This window comes from Protopterus annectens, chromosome 7.part1 (assembly GCF_019279795.1).
Source record: "Protopterus annectens isolate FY-2018-M chromosome 7.part1, PAN1.0, whole genome shotgun sequence".
Classification (NCBI taxonomy): domain Eukaryota; kingdom Metazoa; phylum Chordata; order Ceratodontiformes; family Protopteridae; genus Protopterus; species Protopterus annectens.
Window position 1 is genome coordinate 127400448 of NC_056740.1, and position 23318 is coordinate 127423765.

Sequence of the window (23318 nt, forward strand, 5' to 3'; positions counted from 1 at the left end):
AGTTCTGGGTATGTCTGGGTATCTTTGTAAAACAGGGAAGGTGTGAAAGTAAAACTTGTAACCTTGGTTTACTATACTGAGCACCCATTTGTCATCTGTGATGGTAGACCATAGTTCTGCGAACCTGGCTAACCTTCCCCCCCAAAGGAAACCCATGGTCCGCAGAGGTAGGCACAAGAAGGCCGGAGTCACTGAGAATGTTTGCTTTGGGAAGCTGGCTTAGAACTCCCCGATTTAGCAGAAGAAGAACGCCATTGTTTATCCCTTTGAGGGGCAGAAGCCTGCCCTCTGGAAGATCTGAAACCCTTAGGCCTAGAGCGACCTTGCTTGCCAGGATCAGGGAAAGACTAATCCTTGGAAGGATAATGCCTACTAAACAAAGGAGGCTGAACCTGAAGGAAATCTTTTACAGCTTGCATAGATTTTGCCTTATCCTCCAACTTCTTTAGTACCTCCTCAGCCTTATTACCAAAAAGATTGTCCTTGTGCAAAGGAACATATAGCAATTTAGATTTAACTGGTTCAGAAAGAGGCTGCTCCCTGAGCCAAGCATGCCTTCTAATTACGGAACCAGTGGCTGCTGCTCTGCAGGAAGCCTCCAAAGTGTCAAAACCACAATGAAATGAATGCTTATTAACTAAAGTGGCAGAATTCAGTAAGTCTTGTAAATCTTTGTTCTCCGTCGTGGAAGGAATATCTCCAAGTTTAGCCTTAAACTCCAAAGTATGCTGCTTATACTTAAGCATGTGAGAAAGGCAATTCATGGATCTAATGGCAAGAGTTGCAGAGGTATAGACTTTTTTACCCCCACCTGTCCAAGGCATAGATTCCTTATCAGAAGGCACAGAGTTTTTAGCAATAGTAGCCTTAACACCCTTTGGGCCTTGAGAAATAATTTCTGGATCAGCAGTAGGATTTTTAAAAAGGAACTGATGAGATTCAGGAACCCTGTAATACCTATCTGGTTTTCTAAGGGCAGGAGGAACAGAATTAGGAGTTAAAGAATTTTCCATGAAATCATCATCCACAACTTCCAAAACTGGAGGTATAGCCAGAGGCTTATACTGTGGCAAATCTAGAAATTCCCTGATTCTTTTCTTAGACTGTGGAAAATCCTGACATTCCCATTTCAAATGCTAAGAGTATTCAAAGTATCTCCAAAGGAAAAAATCTCCTGGAGGGGAGGCAGAATGGACAGAGTCTTCAGCATCAGAATCCTCAAAGCCAGAAAAAAGTTGAGAATTTCCTTCTTCACCAGAAGAAGACATACTGGAAATCACAGAATTTGAGACGGAAAAAACATCAGGAGATAATTCCCTAGCCCTCTTTGAAGGGGGGGGGTGTGAGAGCCTCTAATCAGGGAAAGATTACCAGCCATCTTTACCAACTGGGACTGAGGTACAGGAGGGGAGGCCGATACCTGCTTGTGAGTAGGTTTGCGGCTGGAAGGTTTACTAGCAATCCGGAGGGACTCAGGAGGCCTAGCAACTGCAGAAGTCTGAATTAAGGTAGTCGGTCTGGTTCTGGTCTCGTGTCGAAAAGAAGAGGAGTCAGAAGCCGGTGCCTGCAAAGCGGCTCCGGACCCATCTCAGATGGTGACAGGTGGAGGGTCTGAAGATGAAACAGCAGCCTGTGGCACAGAGGACTCCATAAAGGTCTAGGCAGAGGCTTGCGGCTAAAAATCTGCGGACTGCAGGGGCTGAGAAAGCGCCTCACTGCCTACCGCTGTACTGACTGCCAATTTAACTGGTGCGTCGTCAGTAGATTTAACCCTAGGCCTGTCGCGGTCCTTGTCTTTGCGTTTCCTAGGTATATCCAAAGTCGGTAGAACAGAAGACGCCATACCGACGAACTTAGGCCAGACTCCGAAATGCTTATACAAAATCTTAGCTGTACGGCGTATGGTACGCAGGTTAAAAGAAGCACAGAGATCGCAGTTAGGGACGTTGTGCTCAAGGCCCAAACAAGTTATACAATAGGAATGGAAATCATGGTGCGGAATCTGTTTTCCACAGGCAAGACAGTTATTAACTTTCTCTGACATTCGTTAAAGCAAGAAAAGAGGATCCCCAACAGGGTACTTATCTGAAGGTATCTTCAACTCGGTAGTCAGAAAGCGAAATGAAGGTAAACGGCCAACTGGCACTAGTGCGAATTGCATCTGCTTCGGGCTCCGCGGCAAGAAAGACTGAGGAAATGGCGTCGGCTGTCTCCCTTTATACCTGAAGTACTGACATCAGTTTTACAACCGGCGGCAGCCGTCATATACCAAGGACTCTGGCATTCGGGCCGACTGAGGGCTACCGGGAGCCAGATAACCCATATGTGAGTACTGCAACAGTGAAACACTAAGAACACCTGGCAATACACACTACCACTGCACCATACTATGAATAACTGTTTATCACAACAAGGACTACAACACAGTGCTGCACCTGGGGGAAGTCCTCACTGCTACCAGTTCATGCTCACCACAAGAAACCAAAGATGAAAACAACCTGACCACAGAGAAAAGATTCCCCCATTATGGGGAAAGCTGGAGAAAGAATTAAGGAACCCCACCCCATCTGTGGTAGAGCAGCACCCACTCCTCCCCTGCTGGACCTTTGGAAGTGGTTTGGAAGTGGGGACACCAACAGAGTCACTAAGAAGAAGATTAACTGTCACACAACAGGGTCAGAGAATCCCAGCACAGACAAGCCTGCTACTCATACAGGAAGATTAAGACTCCACTGGGGGGGTCCTCACAGGGAGACAGGCAGCAGCCCTCTCCAAGGGGCTGGCAACACAGCTGTAACCGTTTTCATTCTGCCCCTTCCCCATATCTGGAATCAAGACCTACCAACCAAGGAAAAACAAGACCCAGCAACATCCATCCATAATATCTGGGATCCCCCAGCAAGCAGACCTAGAATGTAACAAGTACAACTCTGTCCACCAAAAGAATTACTTCCACTTTAGCACAAGTGGAAAATTTCATAGCAAATTCCTATTAGAATTCAATGGACTTCAGTAAATGACATCACAGACTGTGTGGGTGGGTGTGGGTGCGTGTATATTTAAGATGACCAAAAGCTTCCATGTATTAGCTGAACATCCAGCCCTTGGCAGGATTCATCCCATATAGTTAAATGCTACTGCAACAGTGACCTAATGATGATGACCATCATGTAATAGAGGAGGCAGTCACAGGCACCCTCCCCTGACAGAAAGCCAACTAATGGACCATATGCCTTGAAAGAAGGGCATGTCCTAACAAACTGAACTCTTCTACCTTTAGCAAGACCTGAGTGATGTCTATGGATCCACACGATTCAAGGAGCTCATGCAAGACACATCCCAACACCATAAGCCAATCCCATAGGAGATGGAAGATCTACAGGATGGAGCTGTATATCCCAGGTTCCACAAGACCCCCATAAAACTTTGTTTGCAACTGCACACCTTGAAAGAAAGGGGGAAGTTTGTACCTGCCCTCCCAAAAGCCTCAATGGATACTAAGGCACCCTGTGAGAGGAGCAGCATTCCAGAAAGATGACAGCCCTTAGGGTCCAGGATACCAACACACCGAAGAAGACAAACCCAGGTGAGACGGACCTCACAAAACTAATTGGGCAACCTGCATAAAGATCAAAGCAGCCCAGTGTAGAATGGATGGTTACCTGGGTCATGTGTCCAAAAAGACTTCACAGTCAGAGGTCCACCTCAAAAGAATGCTACTATAGAACTCACAGGGAACCCAGTGGAGACCCCCATCTAAAGACTCCCAGGCAGCGCCATGTCTCCACAAAGGCCAGCTTACCAAGAAAAGGAGTCACAGAGCTACCCTCCCATGCCTCCAAAGATCTTAAATCCAGATGGAGAAACAGACAGGGACTCTCCAGAGTTTCCTGCTAGAGAACAGCAACATAAAAAGGCATAGCTGTCTTGTCTTTAATGCCTGTCTGGCCACTTCATTCCACTAAAAGACTGACAAAGTTCAGTCTGTGAGAAAGCTTGCCTAATACCAAAAAAAGTCATCAAGCATGTACTGAAGCCCCTGCTTCCATCAAAGAAGTATTAAGCAGAAGGCTGCTTAAGTTTTCCATGGATGAATGACTGCAGCCAAACACACAGCAGTACCAACTGTCTTCTCCAAGGCATGTACTTCAGACAACAAGAAGACACTAAGGTAAGAAATTGCATTGTCATTGCAGTGGCCAGGATGAAGACAAAACCTCTACTGATCTAAGCCACAGGAAGGGTTGCAAATGCAGTCAGCATCACCTCCATCAGGTGGGCCTTGGAACTCTTGACTCGTGAAATGTAGCTGTTGACCCTAAACTCCAAAAAGGCACAGGAATGCACCTTTTGTGTGCCCTGTTCCTCTGTTGAGCCACACTGTGTGCTAGATATAGTAAGGAATCAGGTGTGGGCTCATGGAAAGCTGAATGCCCGCAGAGATCACCCAGGAGTCAGCCTCTGGATGTTTTGACAAGGTATCACTGCCATCTAATGGAAAATTATACAAGATAGTGCCTCCTGGTTTATGTGATAACAACAAAGGCTGCTCCAGGGGAACAATGATCAAGAATCTAGTAATAATGATCCACAGCCTTGACTCTAGCTTATAAGCACAACATAGTTACTGATTACAATATGAGATCCTCTTGCACTATGTTTCAAAAGGTAGGACACACCTTTGGTGCTAGAAGATCAGAAGGCTGTGGACTCTATTCCCAGTCAAGGTGCTTTATTTCACTTTTCATTACTGACACAGCAATGTAGCATATTGGGTAAGCCCCTCTGCCTCAGTTGGCAGTAGCTAAGGTGGATGTAAAAGATTCACAACACTTATCTGAGTAGTGAAATTTCCCCAGTGTCTTGGTCAAATTTCCCCTTGTTAGCATGAATACCACATTAGGTCTTCTCTAAACAGAGGCCACTAGCCTGGAGGGACTAAACTTTCTTATCTAAAGAAAAAAATTACCGTTTTGACTGTTATTGGATGTGAAGGGTCAGCAGTCAGTGAATAACTAGGAAGCTGTAATTTATTAAACGTTCACCCCCTCATTTCTTGGAAAACAATATTTACTCAGAGCTATATGTACTGTATTATCTTTAACTTTCAATATGCCATCCTCTCAAAGGCATCTAAAACAATATCTCTAAATAAGCACTGTGTGGTTCCTAAGATATGGCACAGTGAGGATAATCTGCTTGTGTGATGGCTGAGTTGTCTGCAATGTGAGAATTTGGAACCACACAATTTTGCTCTTGCCTGAGGGAGTACAAAACTCCTCTACAAATGCTTCTCATGATATTTGACATTATAAGCTTTACGCACTTATAGTGAACTATACACAATGCATGGAGTCACTCTAGTGTTGGTACCAAAGTTAGCCATATTTTTGTGTCTACTTCAGAAGAAAAGTGACTTTGCAAGTTAATATTATACAAGCTCCTTCTAAGAAACATCTTGATACACCTATGCTGATGTAAATTGCCTAGCACACTTTTATCAAAAATAATGTTACCGAACATTGCTACTTAAAGAAAATCATACAACTAAAATGTCTCTACCTATTGCACTTTCATTGTAATCACTAATTAAATAAAATAAATAAAAAACAAAGTTCCTTACCTAAGCACTTAACCTCTCCAACAGCATAAGCAGATGCTGCCCTCGGTTTATTAGTGACAAGAGCAAGTTCACCAAAATACTGTCCTTGGTTACACCTGGTGATCTCCACCTCTTTGTTGTCATCTTGGTCTGCTTTTGTCTGCAGTAAAAAAAAGATGATTCATGTCAGCTTAACAGCAGCATTCACAACATTGTTAGAATGCATAATGAAGAAAAACTGCAGTGCAAAAATGAAAGTTGTTATACTCACCATAATGAAAGATCTGTGTTGTCTGCTTCCATCCTTTCTCAATGGAAGAGTACATGGATCTTTATCAGCGCTGACATCACACACTTCCAAGTTTCTCGTCCAGTGCTCAGGCTCCTCCCCTTTACCCACAATCCCCTTACAACCAGCAAGTTACCTCATATCGAATTTACCTGCAAAACCAAAGACAGATGACCCTAAGGCAATTAGAGTCTAAACAAAAAGCCAGACAACAAAAACAGATGGCAAGAAAGAAGCCAGCTGATGTATGTAAGCTTGAGAAAAAAACTATGGAAACTACAGGTCACTCAGACAGATCACCCCAGAAGTGGAAAAAAACAAAATAAGACAACAAGGATGAGTAAAGCAGGGTCGGAAATTGAGGAATGACAGAAGCGGACAATATAGATCTATCGTTATGGTGAATACATAACTTTCATATCTGATGTTGTCTCTTCTATCCAGTTCTCAAAAGCTGGGACAGAGTCCCAGCCACCATAATCCCTGGGTGGTCTCATGGCAGGATATTCTGGAATACATCTGAACTAAAGGAGGCGCTTGATCTTGACTACAAATCCAACTTGTAAGCAAGAAACAAAGGTGTGAAACCTAGATCAAGTAGCGAATGCACAGATGATGTTAGTGGGAACCCTGGAGAATAAAGGCTGTAGATAAATCTACATCTCCCAGTCAAATAATCCTTGAGAGTTTTGTGCAATGACAAACCCTTCTCTTTGTACACAAATGATGCATGCAGAGCCAGGGAGAGTGACTTTGGACAGTCCCTTAACCAATGTGGATGAAGAAAAAGGATACAAGCAGTTAGTCAGTTCTTCAGTTACACTTGTTTCTATGTAAACAGAAGCATAACTGGGGGTGCATATCTAACAAATGCAACATGTATTTGCCTTTGTTGGAGAAATTTGGAAAGAATACTGGGAGGTCGATTCAGCAACTGACTGAGGCCTTAGAAGTCACTTAGGAAGAAAGGATAGGTTAGTTCTCAAAGGCACCCTGTATTTGTGTAAGATGAGATATGGTGGTTTCAAAAATAACACATGGAGCTCAGAAATCCTCTTAGTGGAGGTAATGGCCACCAAAAACTGGGTTTTCCATGGTAAGTACTTTAAATCAATTTTGGCCACTGGTCCAAAGGGGAGAAGAGTCAGAGCCTGTAACAGGATAGTAATATCTCACACTGGGACTGGTTCCTCAAGTGGAGGTCGGAGAAGAAATGTGGCTCTGAGAAAAGCTTTGGAAAGTCTGATGGATGCAAGTCTCTCTGATAGTGGAATAGCTGGCTCCACCTGAAGAAGAGATGCTAGAAACTCTAGGACGGCTGGCAGAGGAGCTGAAAATGGGTCTAATTTTTGTCTGAAGCCCAGAATGAGAATCTCTTCCATTTGCTTTTGTAGATTTTCTAGGTTGAAGATCAAGAAGTCAAAATGAGCGACAAAGGGGGAGAACCTGGACTGCTTAGTCATCAGTGGAACTTTAGAAGCTATGTTGTTAGTCTGAGGGACTGAATGTCTGGGTGAGGCGACCCCAATGGATGAGAAAGATCTGAAGCCAAGCCCAGGATCCATGCAGGGTGTACTAGATGAGGCCAAACGAAGGGGAAACACACCTGTCAAGGCTAGTAAGGGGCAATGTCACTGTGACCTTCCTCAACAGAACTTTCTGTAGAAATTTGAACATAACAGGGAGCGGTGGGAAAGCATAAGGAGTCCAGGGGCCAATTACAGACCAGAACATCCCTTGGTGACTTCCCCTCTCGGGGTATTAACGCAAAGAATTTGCTCCACTTGGTACTGTGGGGGAAGTGCAAACAGATCACAGCATGGTTGGCCCCTATGGCTGAATATCTGCTCCACTACCACTGTATTGAGGAAGGAGGACAGACCTGCTCAATTTGCCTGCTAGAACACTGGACTTCCCTGGAATGTGCATTGCAATCAGAAAATGGTGGGAAAAGGCTGACCACTGCCATACCCTGAGAACTCTTGACACAAGATGTAAGACTGTATTCCTCCCAGTTTGTTGATGTACTAAAACACCAACATGATGGCTGTTTGGACAGAGATCACAGTGGAGGGGAGAAACTCCTGAAAAGCATTCAGCGCTAGGACCACCAGCCTCATCTCCAAAATGTTGATGTGAAGGCTGGCCTCTGTTGGGGACCATGCGTCTTGCACCATCTTTTCCAGGAAATTATCCCCTCCACCTCAGGTGGGAATTACATATAATCACTGTTGCTAGGTGAGGTACCAGAACAAAAGGACGTCCGTGAGATACAAGTGGTGACTACAGCCACTATCTGACGTGAGACCTGCAAATGTTTATCAGAGACACTTGGAAGGACATGGGATGTTGTCTGATAGATCAGTGGATAGGCATTTGGCCAATGGGACCAGGCTGATCGCAACCACCATGGAGCCTAAGAATTGAAGGATCAGTTTCTCTGGTGGCTTCTGAGAACAAAAGACCACTAATGCTTGCTTGTGAAGTGTTGAAATCCTGGTTTGAGGCAGCCTGGCACTCTGAATTTTTGTATCTAGTAGAGCTCCAATAAATTCCAAGGATTGGATAAGCTGAAGCATGCATTTCACTATATTCACTGTGATCCCCAAATAAGAGCACAAAATGAACAAGTAGTCAGTCTATAGCCTGTAGAAGCAGATTCCTGAAGGGGGTGGTGATGAGACGGTCATCTAGATAAGGTAAAACCCTTGCAGATGTTGGTGAGCTATGACCACTACAATACATTTAGTGAACACTCAGGGGGCTGTGGTGAGAAAGAAGGGCAGTGCTCTGAACTGGAAATGACTGGCTCCCAGCCTGAAGAGAAGAAGCGTCTTGGATCATCTGTCAAACTTTATGTAGTAGGTTGACTTAACATATCTTGCCATTTTCCATAGAAAAAGAAGAATAAATTGTACCATGACCATCTGGAATTTTGTTTGCAGTACAAACGTGTTTAATATTCTGAGGTCCAAGATCAGCTTTAAATCCCATTTTTTCCCTTCGACATTGAAAAGAATCATGAATAAATACCGGATCCTCTCAGGTCTGATGGACCTCTTGGATGATTTGATTTCTTAAAGCCTCCTTACTTCTGAAGCAGCTGTTTTCCCTTGTGGGGTTAGAATATCAGGAAGATTATTTGCAGGTATTGGAGGAGAAATAAATAGAATGATATAACCTCTGGTTATTATCCTCTGCACCAATACATCTCAGGTGATGGATGTCAACGTTGCAGTGTAAAGGGATAACTGCAACCCAATTATCTGCAGAGAATGGCAGTCAGTTAAACTTTCAGAAGTGCTGGTAGGACTTCTTGAAGAAAGGACCCCCAAAAGCCCTGGTTCCATGGACCACCTCTACCAGGAAGGGGTCTGTCTCCAGAGATGTCAAGAAAGAACCCTTGTGACTCATAAAACCAAAGTTTCTTACCACTCTTCAGATTTCTTGAGAAGTTCCTTGAGGGGATGGTTAGAGAAGTTGATTCCTATGGCAGAAAGAGTCTTACCATCTTGTTCACATCTGGAAAGAATTTCTTTGACCTTTGGTTCAAGGTGTTGATCCATCATAGAGGCATTAATAAAGGGCATTTTGAAATGTTTCGCAAAGTCACAAAGCCACATTCAGGCATGTCTTCTAATGGTAATGCCAGTGCCCACTGCTCTAGAAGTACTTTCTGTGGCACTGGCATCAAGATGTTGAACAATGACTGAACAGCAGACAATTGCAAATTAATGAATTTATTCTGCTCAGCAGATAGGGATCACAGAGAGAGAAATTTGACCAATCAGCTCTCCAAATCTCAGAAAACGTGTACCAAATAATTCAGCAGACCAACTGCTAAGGTCGCTGACATGTACACTCGCTTCTTAAACCTGTCCAACGTATTAGATTCTGTGTTTGGTGGAGGGATAGTGGAAATCTCTTCTGCCAGTTCCTTTCTGGTGGCTGCCAGCACCAGCAAAAAATTCACTGCAGGACCCATGCTCCACTGGGGAAAGATTCTTTGGTGACACAAGAAATAGTGGAAAGTACAGTTTTGTACCTACCATAAATGTAGATGTTCGAGTGTATACCCTGCTGCAGTCATCACACTTGGGTTATCCTGCCATCAGGCGGTCCCGCAGTCGGCCCGAATTCCAAAGTCTTGGTCCGGTGTCGGTTGCTGTCGCTTCTTCCCTGACGTCAGTGCACCAGGGGTATACAAGAGGCATCCAACGCCATTTTCTTCAGTTTTTCTTGCCCCAGATGTCAGGTGCCCCCCCAAAAGGTGGTCAGTAGATAGTACCAAAACTAAAAGAGTAGCACAAACAAAACATCCCTCCAGCTAAAAGCAAATACACCACAAAGGTTGCATCAGATTTTGAGGTATTGAAAGGTTTTAGTTAGGTCAGAGGGGATGGAGGGAGGGTAACCTGGACTGCAGCAGGGTATACACTCGAACATCTACATTTATGGTAGGTACAAAACTGTACTATGTTCATCGTGTTACCCTGCTGCAGTCATCACACTTGGGTAGAATCCCAAAGCTAAGGATGGGAGGTGGAGTCAAACAGGGTTAGAGGGGGCTAGAAGGCCCTGCAAAACTGCAGTGGCGAAGCCAGCTCTAGTCTTAGAGTAAAGTGGTAAGTGATAGTGTTCGGTGAAGGTGTGTACTGAACTCCAAGTTGCAGCTTCCAGAATATCCTTGGTAGGCACCCCCCTGAGGAAGGCTGTAGATGTAGCTGCTTCCCTGGTGCAGTGGGGCCGAATGCTAGCAGGAAGTGGCTTTCCATGGTGGGTGTAGCAAAAACGTATGCAATGTCCTATCCATTTGGAAATGGTCTGTTTTGAGATAGCCTTTCCTTGTGAATCTGTACAATAGGATACAAAAAGCTGGTCAGATTTTCTGAAAACCTTAGTTTTATCCAAGTAGTAACGTAGCTGCCTGTGAATGTCCAAGGAATGCAGGAGTCTTTCTCCTTTGTTCTGCAGATTTGGAAAGAAGGTGGGTAAATGAATGGTTTGATTTAGAGCCACACTGGATATCACCTTAGGCATAAAGGAAGGGTTAGTTCGTAGAGAAACTCTGTCTTGATGAAAAATGAGGAAAGGCTCTACCGCCATTAGAGCCTGAAGCTCTGAGACTCTTCTGGCTGAAGTAATTGCTAGCAGCAGGGCAGTCTTCCATGATACAAACTTTAAGTCAGCTGAGAAAGCTGGCTCAAAAGGAGGTAGCGTAAGTTTTTCTAGAACAAAATTGAGGTCCCAAGTTGGTGTTGGTGCTCTCCTGGGAGGCATAATGTTTTTGGCCACTCTGAGAAACTGCCTTAGAAGTGGATGTGAAAATAAGGGAGGATCCGTGTTGTAGTGAGCTGAAATAGCTGAGGCGTGGATTTTAATAGATGAAAAAGAAAGTCCTTTGTGTAACATCTCAGTTAAATATTGCAGAATCTGAGGCATGTCCGGCAGAAGGGTATTTTGGCCTTTAGCTTGGTTCCAGGCGCAAAACCTTTTCCATTTGTCTGAGTAGGCTTTCCTAGTGCTGGGCCTCCTGGCCTCCAGAATAACATCCATAACAGCTTGTGAAAGAGGAGCTGGCTGGTTGCTTAGGAGATTTATAACAAAACACCAAAACAGAAAAATTCTCAAAAACTTATTAAGGTTCGCATTTTGGAACATTTGGGGGATGTGAGAAGGGAGAATTTGGATAGTCCTGTGGCCTTTCATTTTGTTAAAGTTCATAATGGAAACACTGAGGGATTTATTTTCAGTGTCTTAGCTAGACCACATTTTGATGATGGAAATTTCAGGACAGAACTTAACAAGTTAGAAAATAAGTTGATTCTCAATTATCACACTTTACATCCGGGGGGCTTGAATTTGGACGTAGGTTTATCTTTATGAAATATTACATGATGTTTTTTTGAATTATTTTGTTTCATGAGAAAGTTTTGCATTTGATATTTTGTATTTGATATTTTGTATTTAAAAAATATTTAGAAATATTTTAAAAAATATTTAAAATATTTATAATATCCAATATTGCTTAATAAGAAGTTATGTACCTACCATAACGTTCCATGTTAGTTGTCTTCTCTCGCCTTCTTTCTTGCTTGATGGGTTCGGAGCCGATCCCTCGGCTCCGACTCGGCACTTGCTAAGCTCGAGAGTTTCTTCTACCAGCTCGAGGCAGCCCCATATCCCATGATGCAAGGCGGTAAGTACCCAGATCTCGTTTGTTAACAAAGGGCAATAGCACCAAGCATAGAATACTTCCCAAAGGAAGAAGAAACTTACAGATGTAAAAAGGACCAGGTCTGAATGGTCTTTAGCATAATAGTTTCTTATACAAGGTCTGTCCAGGCCAGGGGGAAGGAGGGAGGGTCGCAAGAAAGAAGGCGAGAGAAGACAACTAACATGGAACGTTATGGTAGGTACATAACTTCTTAATGTTAAGTTGTCAATCTCGCCTTCATTCTTGCTTGATGGGACCGTCCCTAGCACCTCTATCCTGGGTGGCTCAATGGAACAAACTCTTGAGGACTGTAGAGCCAAAACTGGCTCTGTCCCTGGAGGCCAAGTCCAATTTGTAATGGGAAACAAAAGTGTGAGGAGTGGCCCAAGTGGCCGCTGCACAAATAGTGTCCAAAGGCAGTCTAGCTTGAAAAGCTGTAGAAGTAGCTAAACTCCTAGTTGAATGTGCTTTAGGTTTTGAGCACAGCTGTTTTCCCCTGATCGTATAAATTTCAGTGATGACCAAAGAAAGCCATCTGGACAAAGTCACTTTAGAAACAGGAAGGCCTTTTTTATTATCCGCATAGGAAACAAAAAGTTGATCAGATTTTCAAAATTTTTTTGTTCTGTCCAAATAATATCTAAGCTGACGGTGGACGTCAAGATAATGTAGCTTTTGTTCAGCTCTATCTGAATAGTTAGGAAAAAATACAGGGAGATCAATGGATTGATTCAGATTGTTCTTTGAAGCGACCTTAGGTAAAAAGGATGGATTAGTTCTCAAAGATACTCTGTCTTTGTGAAAAATCAAATAGGGGGGTCGAACCGAAAGAGCATGAAGTTCAGACACCCTCCTGGCAGATGTAATAGCCACTAGGAATAAAGTTTTCCAAGAAAGATATTTCAGGGAACAAGAAACAGCTGGCTCGAAGGGGGGAAGAATTAAGGATGTCAGCACTAAATTTAGATCCCACTGAGGAGGAGGATTCCTGATTGGAGGCTTTAGCAGGAAAATTCCTTTCAAGAAGGCCCTGCAGAGCCTATGGGACATAATATTATGATCTGCTATCCCGACATGAAAATTAGAAATAGCAGCCAATTGAACTCTGACTGTGGAAGAAGAGGAGCCTGCATGAAAAATCTCTGCTAAGAAGTCCAGAACTGCCTGAACAGGGGCAGTAAAAGGATCAATATTTTGGGCCTTAGCCCAATAAGAGAAACGTTTCCATTTGCTTGTGTAAATCCTCCTGGTAGAGGATTTTAGTGAAGCTACTATGATGTCTCTAACTGGGTTAGAGATCAAAGGAAGCCTGGCTAAGGAAGGAAGTGGAGCAACCATGCTGTGAGGTTGAGAGAAGGGATTGACCGGTGCAGCTGACCGGATTGGTGAATCAGTAGATCTGGCACTGGGTCCAGATGCCACGGCTGCACCAAAAGGTGATGATGGAGGAACGGGAACCAAACTTGTCGAGGCCAGTAAGGGGCAATGAGAATCAATTTGGCTCTCAAACGGTAGCTTTCTGGATCACCTGAGGGATCAGAGGAAATGGAGGGAAGGCATAAAGAAGTCCCTGGGGCCAATCCTGGGTCAGAGCGTCTCTGGGGGGATGGCCTGATAGAGGGAAGAGGCTGAAGAAGTCTGGACATTTGCTGTTTTGGGGAGTAGCAAAAGATCGCAACATGGACGACCCCATTCCAGAAAAATCTCTTCCGCTATAGATTGCTTGAGAGACCACTCGTGAGGCATGAGGATAGCTCTGCTCAATCTGTCCGCTATAATGTTGGTTTTCCCAGGGATATGCGTTGCTACCAGAAACCGATGAGAGGAGATCGCCCATTGCCAAAGTCTGAGCGCTTCTCGACACAAGGGGTAGGACTTGGTTCCGCCCTGTTTGTTGATATACCAAACTACAGACATGTTGTCTGTGTGGACTGCAATTGTCCCTACGGGAAGAAAGTCGCTGAGGGCTTGCAACGTTAAAAGCACTGCTCTCATCTCCAGGACATTTATGTGCAGATGGTACTCGAACGGTTGCCACGTCCCATGAACCATCCTGCCCTGATAATGACCCCCCCCACCCGATCAGGAGGCATCCGTGGTGACAGTGGCTATCGGGACGGGGTACAAAGCACCTGCCTTGGTGAACCTGAGACGATGTGATCCACCAAGCAAGATGCTGTTTGCATGTCTGTGTCACCAGAATCTGGTGACGCATTGGGAGTTGCTGGTATGACCACTGTGTGAACAGCATCCACTGAAGGAGGCGCATGTAGAATCGAGCCAGGGGAAGAAGAGTAATGGCCGCAGCCATGAGACATAATACCTTTAGAACCATTCTGGCCTGTACTTTCTTGCTGGCCAGAATGATCCTGACATGAGTCTGAATGTCTGAAACTCTTTGTTCTGTAAGGGTAGGTGACATCCGAACAGTGTTTAAGTTTGCGCCTATGAAGGTAATAGACTGGCAGGGCGATAAGTATGACTTTTCGAAGTTGATTGAGATGCCTAAATGAGAACAAAGGTCTATTGTGTAATCCCTGGCTTGTATAAGCTGATGCCTGGTGGTGGCTGACAGGAGCCAGTCGTCGAGATACGGAAACACCTGGAATCCTTGACGTCCCAGGTGAGCCGTGACCACTGCCATGCATTTGGTGAACACTCTGGGGCGTGTAGTGAGACCAAAGGGCAGGGCTCTGAACTGGAAGTGACTGGACCCCAGCCGAAAGCGGAGAAATCTCCTGGAGCGCCTGTGAATTTTGATGTGATAGTACGCATCCTGAAGATCTATTGAGCACATCCAGTTGTCCTTCTGTAAGAAGGGCAGAATTGACTGAAGAGTGACCATTCGAATCTTGTCTTCCTGACAGACTTGTTGAGTCTGCTGAGATCCAATATTGGTCTCCAGTCTCCCGTCTTTTTGGGGACCAAAAAGAACCTTGAGTAGATTCCGGGCTCTGAATGGTCTATTGTAACTGGCTGAATGGCTCTTTTTTGCAGTAGTTTTGTGATCTCTAACTCTGCAATCTCCTTAGACCGGTGGTACATCTGGAAGGGAACTTGAGGGGAAGGACTTTCCTCGAAAGGAATTATGTAACCCTTGGATATGATCGACTGTACCCATCTGTCTTGAGTGAGGGAATGCCAGGCTTCTGGGTACAGTGATAATCTTCCCGACTGCCTCCAAGGAGGGACAGCCGGGCAACACCTCAGGGATGCTGAAAGGGCTTATCAGAGAGAGGCTCCTGTTTCCCTGGTTCTTCGGACCCCTCTGCCTCTAGAGCGTCTGTTGTTGTTACCCCTCTGCCTCTAGGGGTAAACTGACCACGTGAATCCGGCGTGACTCCTTGGGATTTACGGAACCACATCTTCCCACCCTTCTGTCCTTTGGGATAAGGCCTAGAAGGGTGGAAAACGGACTCCAACAGCAGAAAGAGTCTTGCCGTCCTGCTCACACCTGGTCAAGGTTTCCTTCACCTGAGGGCCAAACAAAGCTGACCCATCAAAGGGAGAATTTGTGAAGGACGCCTTAAAGGGATCCGCGAAATTACATAGCCGCATCCAGGCTTGGCGCCTAAGAGCCACACCTGTGCCTGCGTTTCTACTACTCCATCCGCAGCATAAGATATTAGCCGCATGGAGGAGTTAGCAATGGAATTGAGGGTTCCTAGCTGCGAAGCAATCTTTTCTTGAGCCCCTGCAGCTGTAGGATCCTGAACTACTTCTCCCAGCTCCTTCAGGATATCTCTCTGGAGTCTGGTGAAGTGACAAAGATAATTCAGCGAACGCATAGCAAAGGTCGCTGAGGAAAACATCCGCTTGCGTACCTATCCATGGTCCTAGAGTCCTTATTAGGAGGATGGACGGGCACGGAAGGATCTGCAAGTTCCTTTTGGTGGCCGCAGCCACCACCATGGCATCAGCGGGACACCCTTGGTAAGGAATTGTTTGTCACTCGGGGCAGTGATAAATTTTGAAGGCCTCCTAGGGACTGGCTCTACAGAGTCAGGAGCTGACCACGCCTTCGTGCAATAACCTGCATAAGGGGTCGAAGGCGGAGACACCCAGGAGGTGGAGGGCCGAGATCCAAACGCCTCTAGGTATACTGACTCATCCTCAGAGGGATTGTTGGTGGGCCAGTTTCCCTCTGTTTTAGAAGTTCTAGGATGTCTGAGAAGGAGACATCCTCAGAGGGGATCTAGGGATCCCTCTGACTCATCAAAGTCAGTATCCAAGTGACAGACTCGGGGAGTCTACATGCTTCCTCTTACAAGTCCTCTTCCTAGGAGGATCTCCCGAAACATCAGGAGAATCCTCGGAAGAGGGGAAATTCCCAATGGGGAAACCTGAGGCGGAGGATCTCTGGGTCCTGTAGCAAGAGAAGTGGCAGAGATGTCAACAGGTACTATAGAGGGAGGAGCTACGGAACAGACTGCTGACTGATACCAGTGGCCAGTACACTCTTCGTCACCTCGAGTGCTTCCCTCCCAGGCAGTTCCGAGAGAACCCGCTCAAGAGCTAGGAACTCCAGGGACCACCGCAAGGGAAGTCTCCGAGGCAGATGTAGGAGCCGAGCTAACCAGGCCGAGGCTCCAAGGGGAGAGCGGCTCGACAAGGGTCCGATGCCACTCACCCCTCGGAGGAGACCATGGAAGCCCGACCACCAAATCCCTCTAAGGAAGAGGAGATAAGAGTAGAGGCTGAAGGAACAGAAGGGGGTATCCGTCCTCCAGCCGTAGCAGTAACCATTCCCGAAGACTCCAACTCCAAGCTCTGGGGTAGAGTTGAAGGAGGAACTGTAACTGGTGTGCACCAACAGTCGCCTGTTGAGACGGACTGTGTAACATTTGGGCCAGTACCTGTGACTTGAGTAATCTACTGACCACTCTCTCTAGGTCATGATCTGACAACCTGGATGACCTTGAAGATCGGCTCCGATGGCTCCGTTCCGATAGAAGAGGCGAAGCCCGAGCCGACAGTATCGGCTCCAAGGAAGGAGACCTCGACCTCTTCCTGGAATGAGCCATCGAGCCGATACTATAGATCCTGTCGGAGCCGACTTCTCGGAGCCGACAGGAAGCTCGATGTATCGGCTCCAGCCGGAGCCGATACAGCCACCAAAGTAACGGTGTCGGAGCCGATCGGAGCCGACACCGATGCCTGTGCCACATGGGTGTCGGAACCGATCGGAGCCGACATCGAAGTGGTCAAAATAGGTTCGGCACCGATAGCCATCGGTGCCGAACGCTTTGTCAAGCCAGAATCGGCTCCAGCCGAGCCGATCTCGACTCAGTACGAGTCGGAGCCGAGGCCGCAGGCTTAGAAACAGAAGCCTGGGCCTTGGAAACTTTTGCTGGTTTTGGTGGAGCCGACTTAGCCGGAGAGCCCTCCGGCTTAAGAAGGCCCCTAAGAACCAGTTTATTATGTCTCTCCTGCAGGACTCTCTGGCTGAAGGAGTGACAAATAGCACAGGAGTCCTGCAGGTGAAGAGGGCCCAGACAATACAGGCAAGAAGTGTGACCGTCTGTCAGAGACATCTTCTGACAGCACGAGTCACACTTCTTAAAACCTGAGACCCTCTCCTTTGACATGGTGCCGAAAAAACACACACACACACACCAGTCAAAAATAACTTAAATAAAATACCAAAAGGTATTCTACAAAACCAATACACACACCCTAACAGGGGGGGGATGGGATAGGGTTTTAAGATACACTAACAAAAAAAAAAGGAGACAGGGAATTTCTGTCAGAAAGGGAATAATATAAATTTAAAACTATCAATACAAGGTTTTTTGACTAAAAGGGGCTTAAAACTCACAAAAGTGAACAACTTACCAGGAGCTGGTAAAAAGAAGACCTCCTAAGCGAAGCGGCAAACGAGATCTGGGTACTTACCGCCTTGCATCATGGGATATGGGGCTGCCTCGAGCTGGTAGAAGAAACTCTCGAGCTTAGCAAGTGCCGAGTCGGAGCCGAGGGATCGGCTCCGAACCCATCAAGCAAGAATGAAGGCGAGATTGACAACTTAACATTGTTATTTTTGTATAACATCAAATGTTTAAAGTAGTTTTACCATTCATCTGTTTATGAAATATTGTATAATCTGAATGTTGGATAAAGTGATTTATTGATAAACTAGTATCTAAATATTTATGGGCATTTCTATGGAAAATGGTATTAAACTGTTTTGTAAAGCAATTAAGCAAAAAGGAGGGAAAAAAAGTTTCTATCAAAGTTTCTATTAATTGGTTGATAGAATAATGAGTTTGATGTGTTTGTATTTAAGGAGATGGGTTTCATTTGATGTATTGTTCCACTGAAGGCGAATTGCCGAGGTACCAGGACATGTGAAAAAGCATTGTGGTTTTCCATCTTCGTGGTTGGCGTTTGCTTTTTGCTATGTGTTGGAGTGGTTGCTTAGGAGATTTGCCATGCAGCCAAATTTAAGGTTTTGAGCTGGCTGCGTAGAATGACTGTCTTGCTGTGTGAGCAGATGAGAAATTTGTGGTAAAATCCATGGTGGGCCCTGGGCCATATTCCTTGATAGTGGGTACCAGTGCTGGCATGGCCAGTCTGGGGCAATGAGTATCATTCGGGGTCTCTCCATCCTGACTTTCAGCAGCACCTTTGTGAGAAGGGGCAATGGAGGGAAGGCATATACTGACAGCATTTTCCAACTGAATGAGAGTGCGTCCACTTTCCAAGCTTGCTGGTGAAATGTCCTTGTGCAAAATTTTGTTAGTTGATAGTTTTGGGGGCTGGCAAACAGGTCTATGTCTGGGTGTCCCCATTTTTGAGCTATCATTGCAAATACTTGTGGATCCAGTTTCCACTCGTGGGGATCCATGATGTTTCTGCTTAGGTTGTCTGCCAATGTGTTCTTTTTTCCTGGCAGGAATTGAGCTTGTACTTGAACTTGGTAAGCCAGTGCTGTGTTCCACAAGGTCATTGCTTGCCTGCATAGAGGGTGGGAAAGTGTACCCCCTTGTTTGTTTATGTACCACATTACTGTGGTGTTGTCAGTCCTTATTATAAGCTGTCCTGGATGTAATAGGACCTTGAAGGCTGTCAGGGCATTCTGTACAGCTAGCATTTCTTTTTGATTGTTGTGCAGATTTCTTTGATCTGCAGTCCATATGCCTTGAACGCACCGTCCTGCCATGTGTGCCCCCCAGGCATAGTCCGATGCATCTGTTGTCACAGTTTGCCTGGCTGGGGGTAGGGTGAAAGGCTGACCCTTGTTGAGGTGACATGCCTGTGACCACCATAGAAACTCCTGTTGAAGGCAGGGAATGAGAGGTATCATTGCTTCCAAGCTGTGGCTGTGTTGAGTCCATACGCTTTTTAGGTACCATTGTAATTTCCTCATATGCAGTTTTGCAAATGGTATTAGTAGTATGCAAGATTCCATGAAGCCCAAGGCCTGCAGAATTTTTCTTGCAGGGAGTTGGGTCTTTGTTGCCATTGTTTGAAGTATTGAGTTAGTTGTAGTTGTTTGTCTGGCGTCAGGTAAGCCATCTGGGCCATTGTATTCAAGCTGGCACCCAGGAATGTCATATTTTGTGAGGGCACAAGTTTTGATTTCTTTTCGTTTACTGTGTACCCTAGGCAACTTAGAAGGTGTTTTACAAAAGCCAGATGATGTAAGAGAGTGCCTTGCTTTCTGCTTGGATGAGGCAGTCGTCCAGGTATGGGTATATTTGAATTCCTCTTTGTCTGCAGTATGCGATTACTGGTGCCAGGCATTTTGTGAAGACCCTGGGCGCAGTAGATAAGCCAAAGGGCAGTGCAGAGAATTGGTAATGGGTTGAACCTGCAATGAAGCGGAGGTATCTTCTGCAATTTTGTCTGATAGGGACATGCAGGTATGCCTCCTTGAGGTCCAACGTTACTAGCCAAGCTTTCCTGCCCAACATGGGAAGAAGCTGCTGTAGTGTTACCATCTTGAATTTGGGTACTTGCAAGAAGGTGTTTAGAATTGAAAGGTCCAGAATGGGTCTCCAAGCATTGTCCTTTTTGGGGACTAGAAAGAGTCGAGTAAAATCCTTGGCCTTGCTCCTGTGTAGGTAACCAGCTGAATGCCTCTCATGTCCATGAGAGCTGTAATTTGTTTTTGTGCCTCTGCCCATTGATTTTGTGGAAGGTTTGGCATGCCTTTTATCCTTGGCAAGGTGTGGAAATGGAATCTGTATCCTTGTGAGATAATGTCTAGGGCCTATTTGTCCTTTGTGACGATGTGCCAGTTGTCTGCAAAAAGTGCTAAATTTCCTCCCAAGGGAGCTGCCAAGAGAGTTTTGCTTGGCAGTTTGACGTTTAAGTCATTGTGTTTGTCTTCTAGTAGTTTGGGACCTGTCTTCTCCTCCCTTCTGTGTTGCTGTGCCCCATTGGCGAGGTTTGTAAGGGATTTGTGCTTGTCCTCTGCCCCTTGGGCGCCTGTATTTACCCCTCTGTGGTCTGTCAGAAGCTGGAAAGGACCAATTTTTTGTTGGCCAATTTCTGCTGAAGCGTGGGGGCTGTACCTGTAAGAAATCTTTGACCGTCTGCATAGATTTTGCCTTATCCTCCATTTTCTTTAAAACCTCTTCTGCTTTAACCCCAAATAAGACATCCTGCTGTAAGGGTGCATCTAGTAAACTTTGCTTTAACATGATCAGGCAGAGTTTGTTCCTTTAACCAAGCATGCCTACGTATAACAGACCCAGTAACAGCTGCTCTACAGGAAGCTTCCAAGGAATCAAATCCACATTGTAAAGTATGTTTGCCCACCTGTTCGGCTGCATGCAACAGATCCTGCATTTCCTTGAATTCAGACTGTTGAGGGTGCGTGCTCATCTTTTGTTTTATTTGAGACATTAGGAATTGCTGGTATTTAAGCATGTGAAATTGACAATTTAGTGCTCTCATAGCCAGAGTAGCTGAGGTGTAAACCTTCTTCCCCCACCTATCTAGTGCTCTGGAGTCCCTTTCAGAGGGTATAGGATTTTTGGCCATAGAAGCCTTAGCCCCTTTGGGACCCTGGGAGATTGTCTCTGGATCAGCAACAGGACTTTTGTAAAGGATTTTGTGCGAGTCAGGCACGCTATAGTATCTATCTGGTTTGGCTGGAGCAGGAGGCAGAGAATCTGGATTTAGACTAGATTCTAAATAAACATCATCCACAATGTCTAAAACTGGGGGGATAGCAAGTGGTCTGTGCTGGGGGAGTAAAAGAAACTCTTGGAGCCTTTTCTTTGAGTCGGAGTAGTTCTGACGTTCCCAGTGGAAATGTTTCCTCATGGTATGTAAGGTTTCCCCAAAGGAATAGTCTTCAGGGGGAGAAGCTGAGGGAATGGAATCTTCTGCATCAGAATCTTCATAAGGGGGAAAGGAGTAATCCTGTTCCTCAGAGGAGCCTGAGGAAATAGACACTTGATCAGAGGAGGCATAATCCTCCTCTTGTCTAGACCTTTTGTTGGGGGGGGGGGGGTTGGGAACCGCTGATTAAAGAAATCAGATCTTCAGCCATTTTAAGCATCTGTTTCTTAGGCATGGGGCCTTGAACTGGAGACTGAAGTGCAGTCTTTTTTGGTTTTAGAGGAGTCTTAAGCTTAGCATAAGATTTTATGGTGAGAGTAGTCGGTCTGAAGACACCTTCTGAAACCGAAGGTGTTTCTACAGCACCGGCTTCTCCTTCTGCAATGTCGGTAGGGCCTAAAGAAAATGGCTGCGTCAGCCTAGAACTCTCTGCTAGAGAATCCGAAGTGGTCTGGGGTTCCGATTCTGCGGTAGCCAGGGGCTGCGTAGGCACTTCACTGAAAACCGGCGACCGGCCCAGCCGAGGCCTCGGAGTCTGGCTTGGATCTAGGCTGCCTGTCTTTACCTTTGCGTTTTTTATGCACGCCAGTAGTAGGATGCTCCGACGGCATAGTGTAATTAAATTTCCTACCGAAGTAGTGTCGTGCGAAATCAAAGCGTCGCTTTATAGTCCGCTTATTGAACCTAGCACAAAACCGACAACCAGTGACTTGTGGTCTGGGCCTAGGCAAGGTATACAATAAGAATGAAAGTCCTTATGAGGTATTTGCTTCCCACAAGAAATGCAATTGTTAACTTTTTCTGACATCGGACTGAGGCAAGAAAAGGTTCCCCAACGGGGTACTTAGCTTTGAAGACTTCGGACTGAAACTCGATTAGAAAATCTCAGGTGTCGGCCGACCGGCACTTGCGAACTGCTTCTGCTTCAGGCACCGCGTGGCAGGAAAGACTGAAGAAAATGGCGTCGGATGCCTCTTATATACCCCTGGCGCACTGACGTCAGGCAAGAAGCGACAGTAACCGACGCCGGACCAAGACTTTGGAATTCGGGTCGACTGTAGGACCGCCTGACGGCAGGATAACCCAAGTGTGAGGACTGCAGCAGGGTAACATGATGAACATTAGTGGTGCAGCGGTTAACATTGTCACCTCACAGCAAGACGCTCTCTGGTTCGGTTCTTGGCTGGGGTGCCTTCTTTATGGAGTCTGTATGTCCTCCCTGCATTCATGTTTGTTTCCTTCCACATTTCAAAGTCATGCTTCTGGAGTGCATTTCCCCAGGCCTCCACTGATAACAGGCTCTGTCCTTGTTGGACTTTCCTGGTCAACAAATGATAAATAAACTTGTCAAGTTTATGTGGAAGAGGCTCTGCTGTGTCCAGTTCTTTCCGTGCCCATTTGGAGATCAGGTCTACCATTTTGTCTGCAGGGGAAACCACACAAGACATCAGCCCCAAAAGCCTCAAGGAGCACTGACTCTTTTTGGGAGAAGGTGCTTTAGTGGACCCTTCTGTCTGAGCAGTTGTAAATTTTTTCCCAACATGTCTTAATCAAGGAGGGATATCAGGGAGCCTTCCTCCTCATCGAAGTCAGTACCTTCTATTAGTGATTCCTGTGGGGAATTGAGGTGTCTCCTTTTACACTTGTGCTACTGGAGAAGCTCTTTGCTGGGATGAGCATTATAGGACTCCGAAGTCAATGGGGATTCCTCAATATGGACAGACTCAAGGATTTTGGGAGCTGGCTGTCCTGATGGGATCACAGAAGCAGGCTCAGAATCCAGGGTAATTCTGCAGAGGTGGAAAGAAAGATCAGAGCATGACAGGGACGTCTGCTGTCTGAAGTGAAAAAGTACTCTTTCAAATGCCTCAAAAACCAAGAGATAGATTCAGGGAGCTTCATCAAAACAGTCTAAA

At 45.7% G+C, this 23318-nt stretch overlaps 1 protein-coding gene across 1 annotated transcript in view; it reads right to left on the minus strand.

The window, feature by feature from the left end:
- Positions 1–23318, minus strand: part of PRKAR2A (protein kinase cAMP-dependent type II regulatory subunit alpha) — a 1557926-nt gene that overhangs the window by 201199 nt on the left and 1333409 nt on the right. Inside the window, exon 10 of the mRNA XM_044078589.1 lies at positions 5624–5762. Within this exon, the coding sequence (XP_043934524.1) occupies positions 5624–5762 (139 nt within the window). The remainder of the gene's footprint in view (positions 1–5623; positions 5763–23318) is intronic.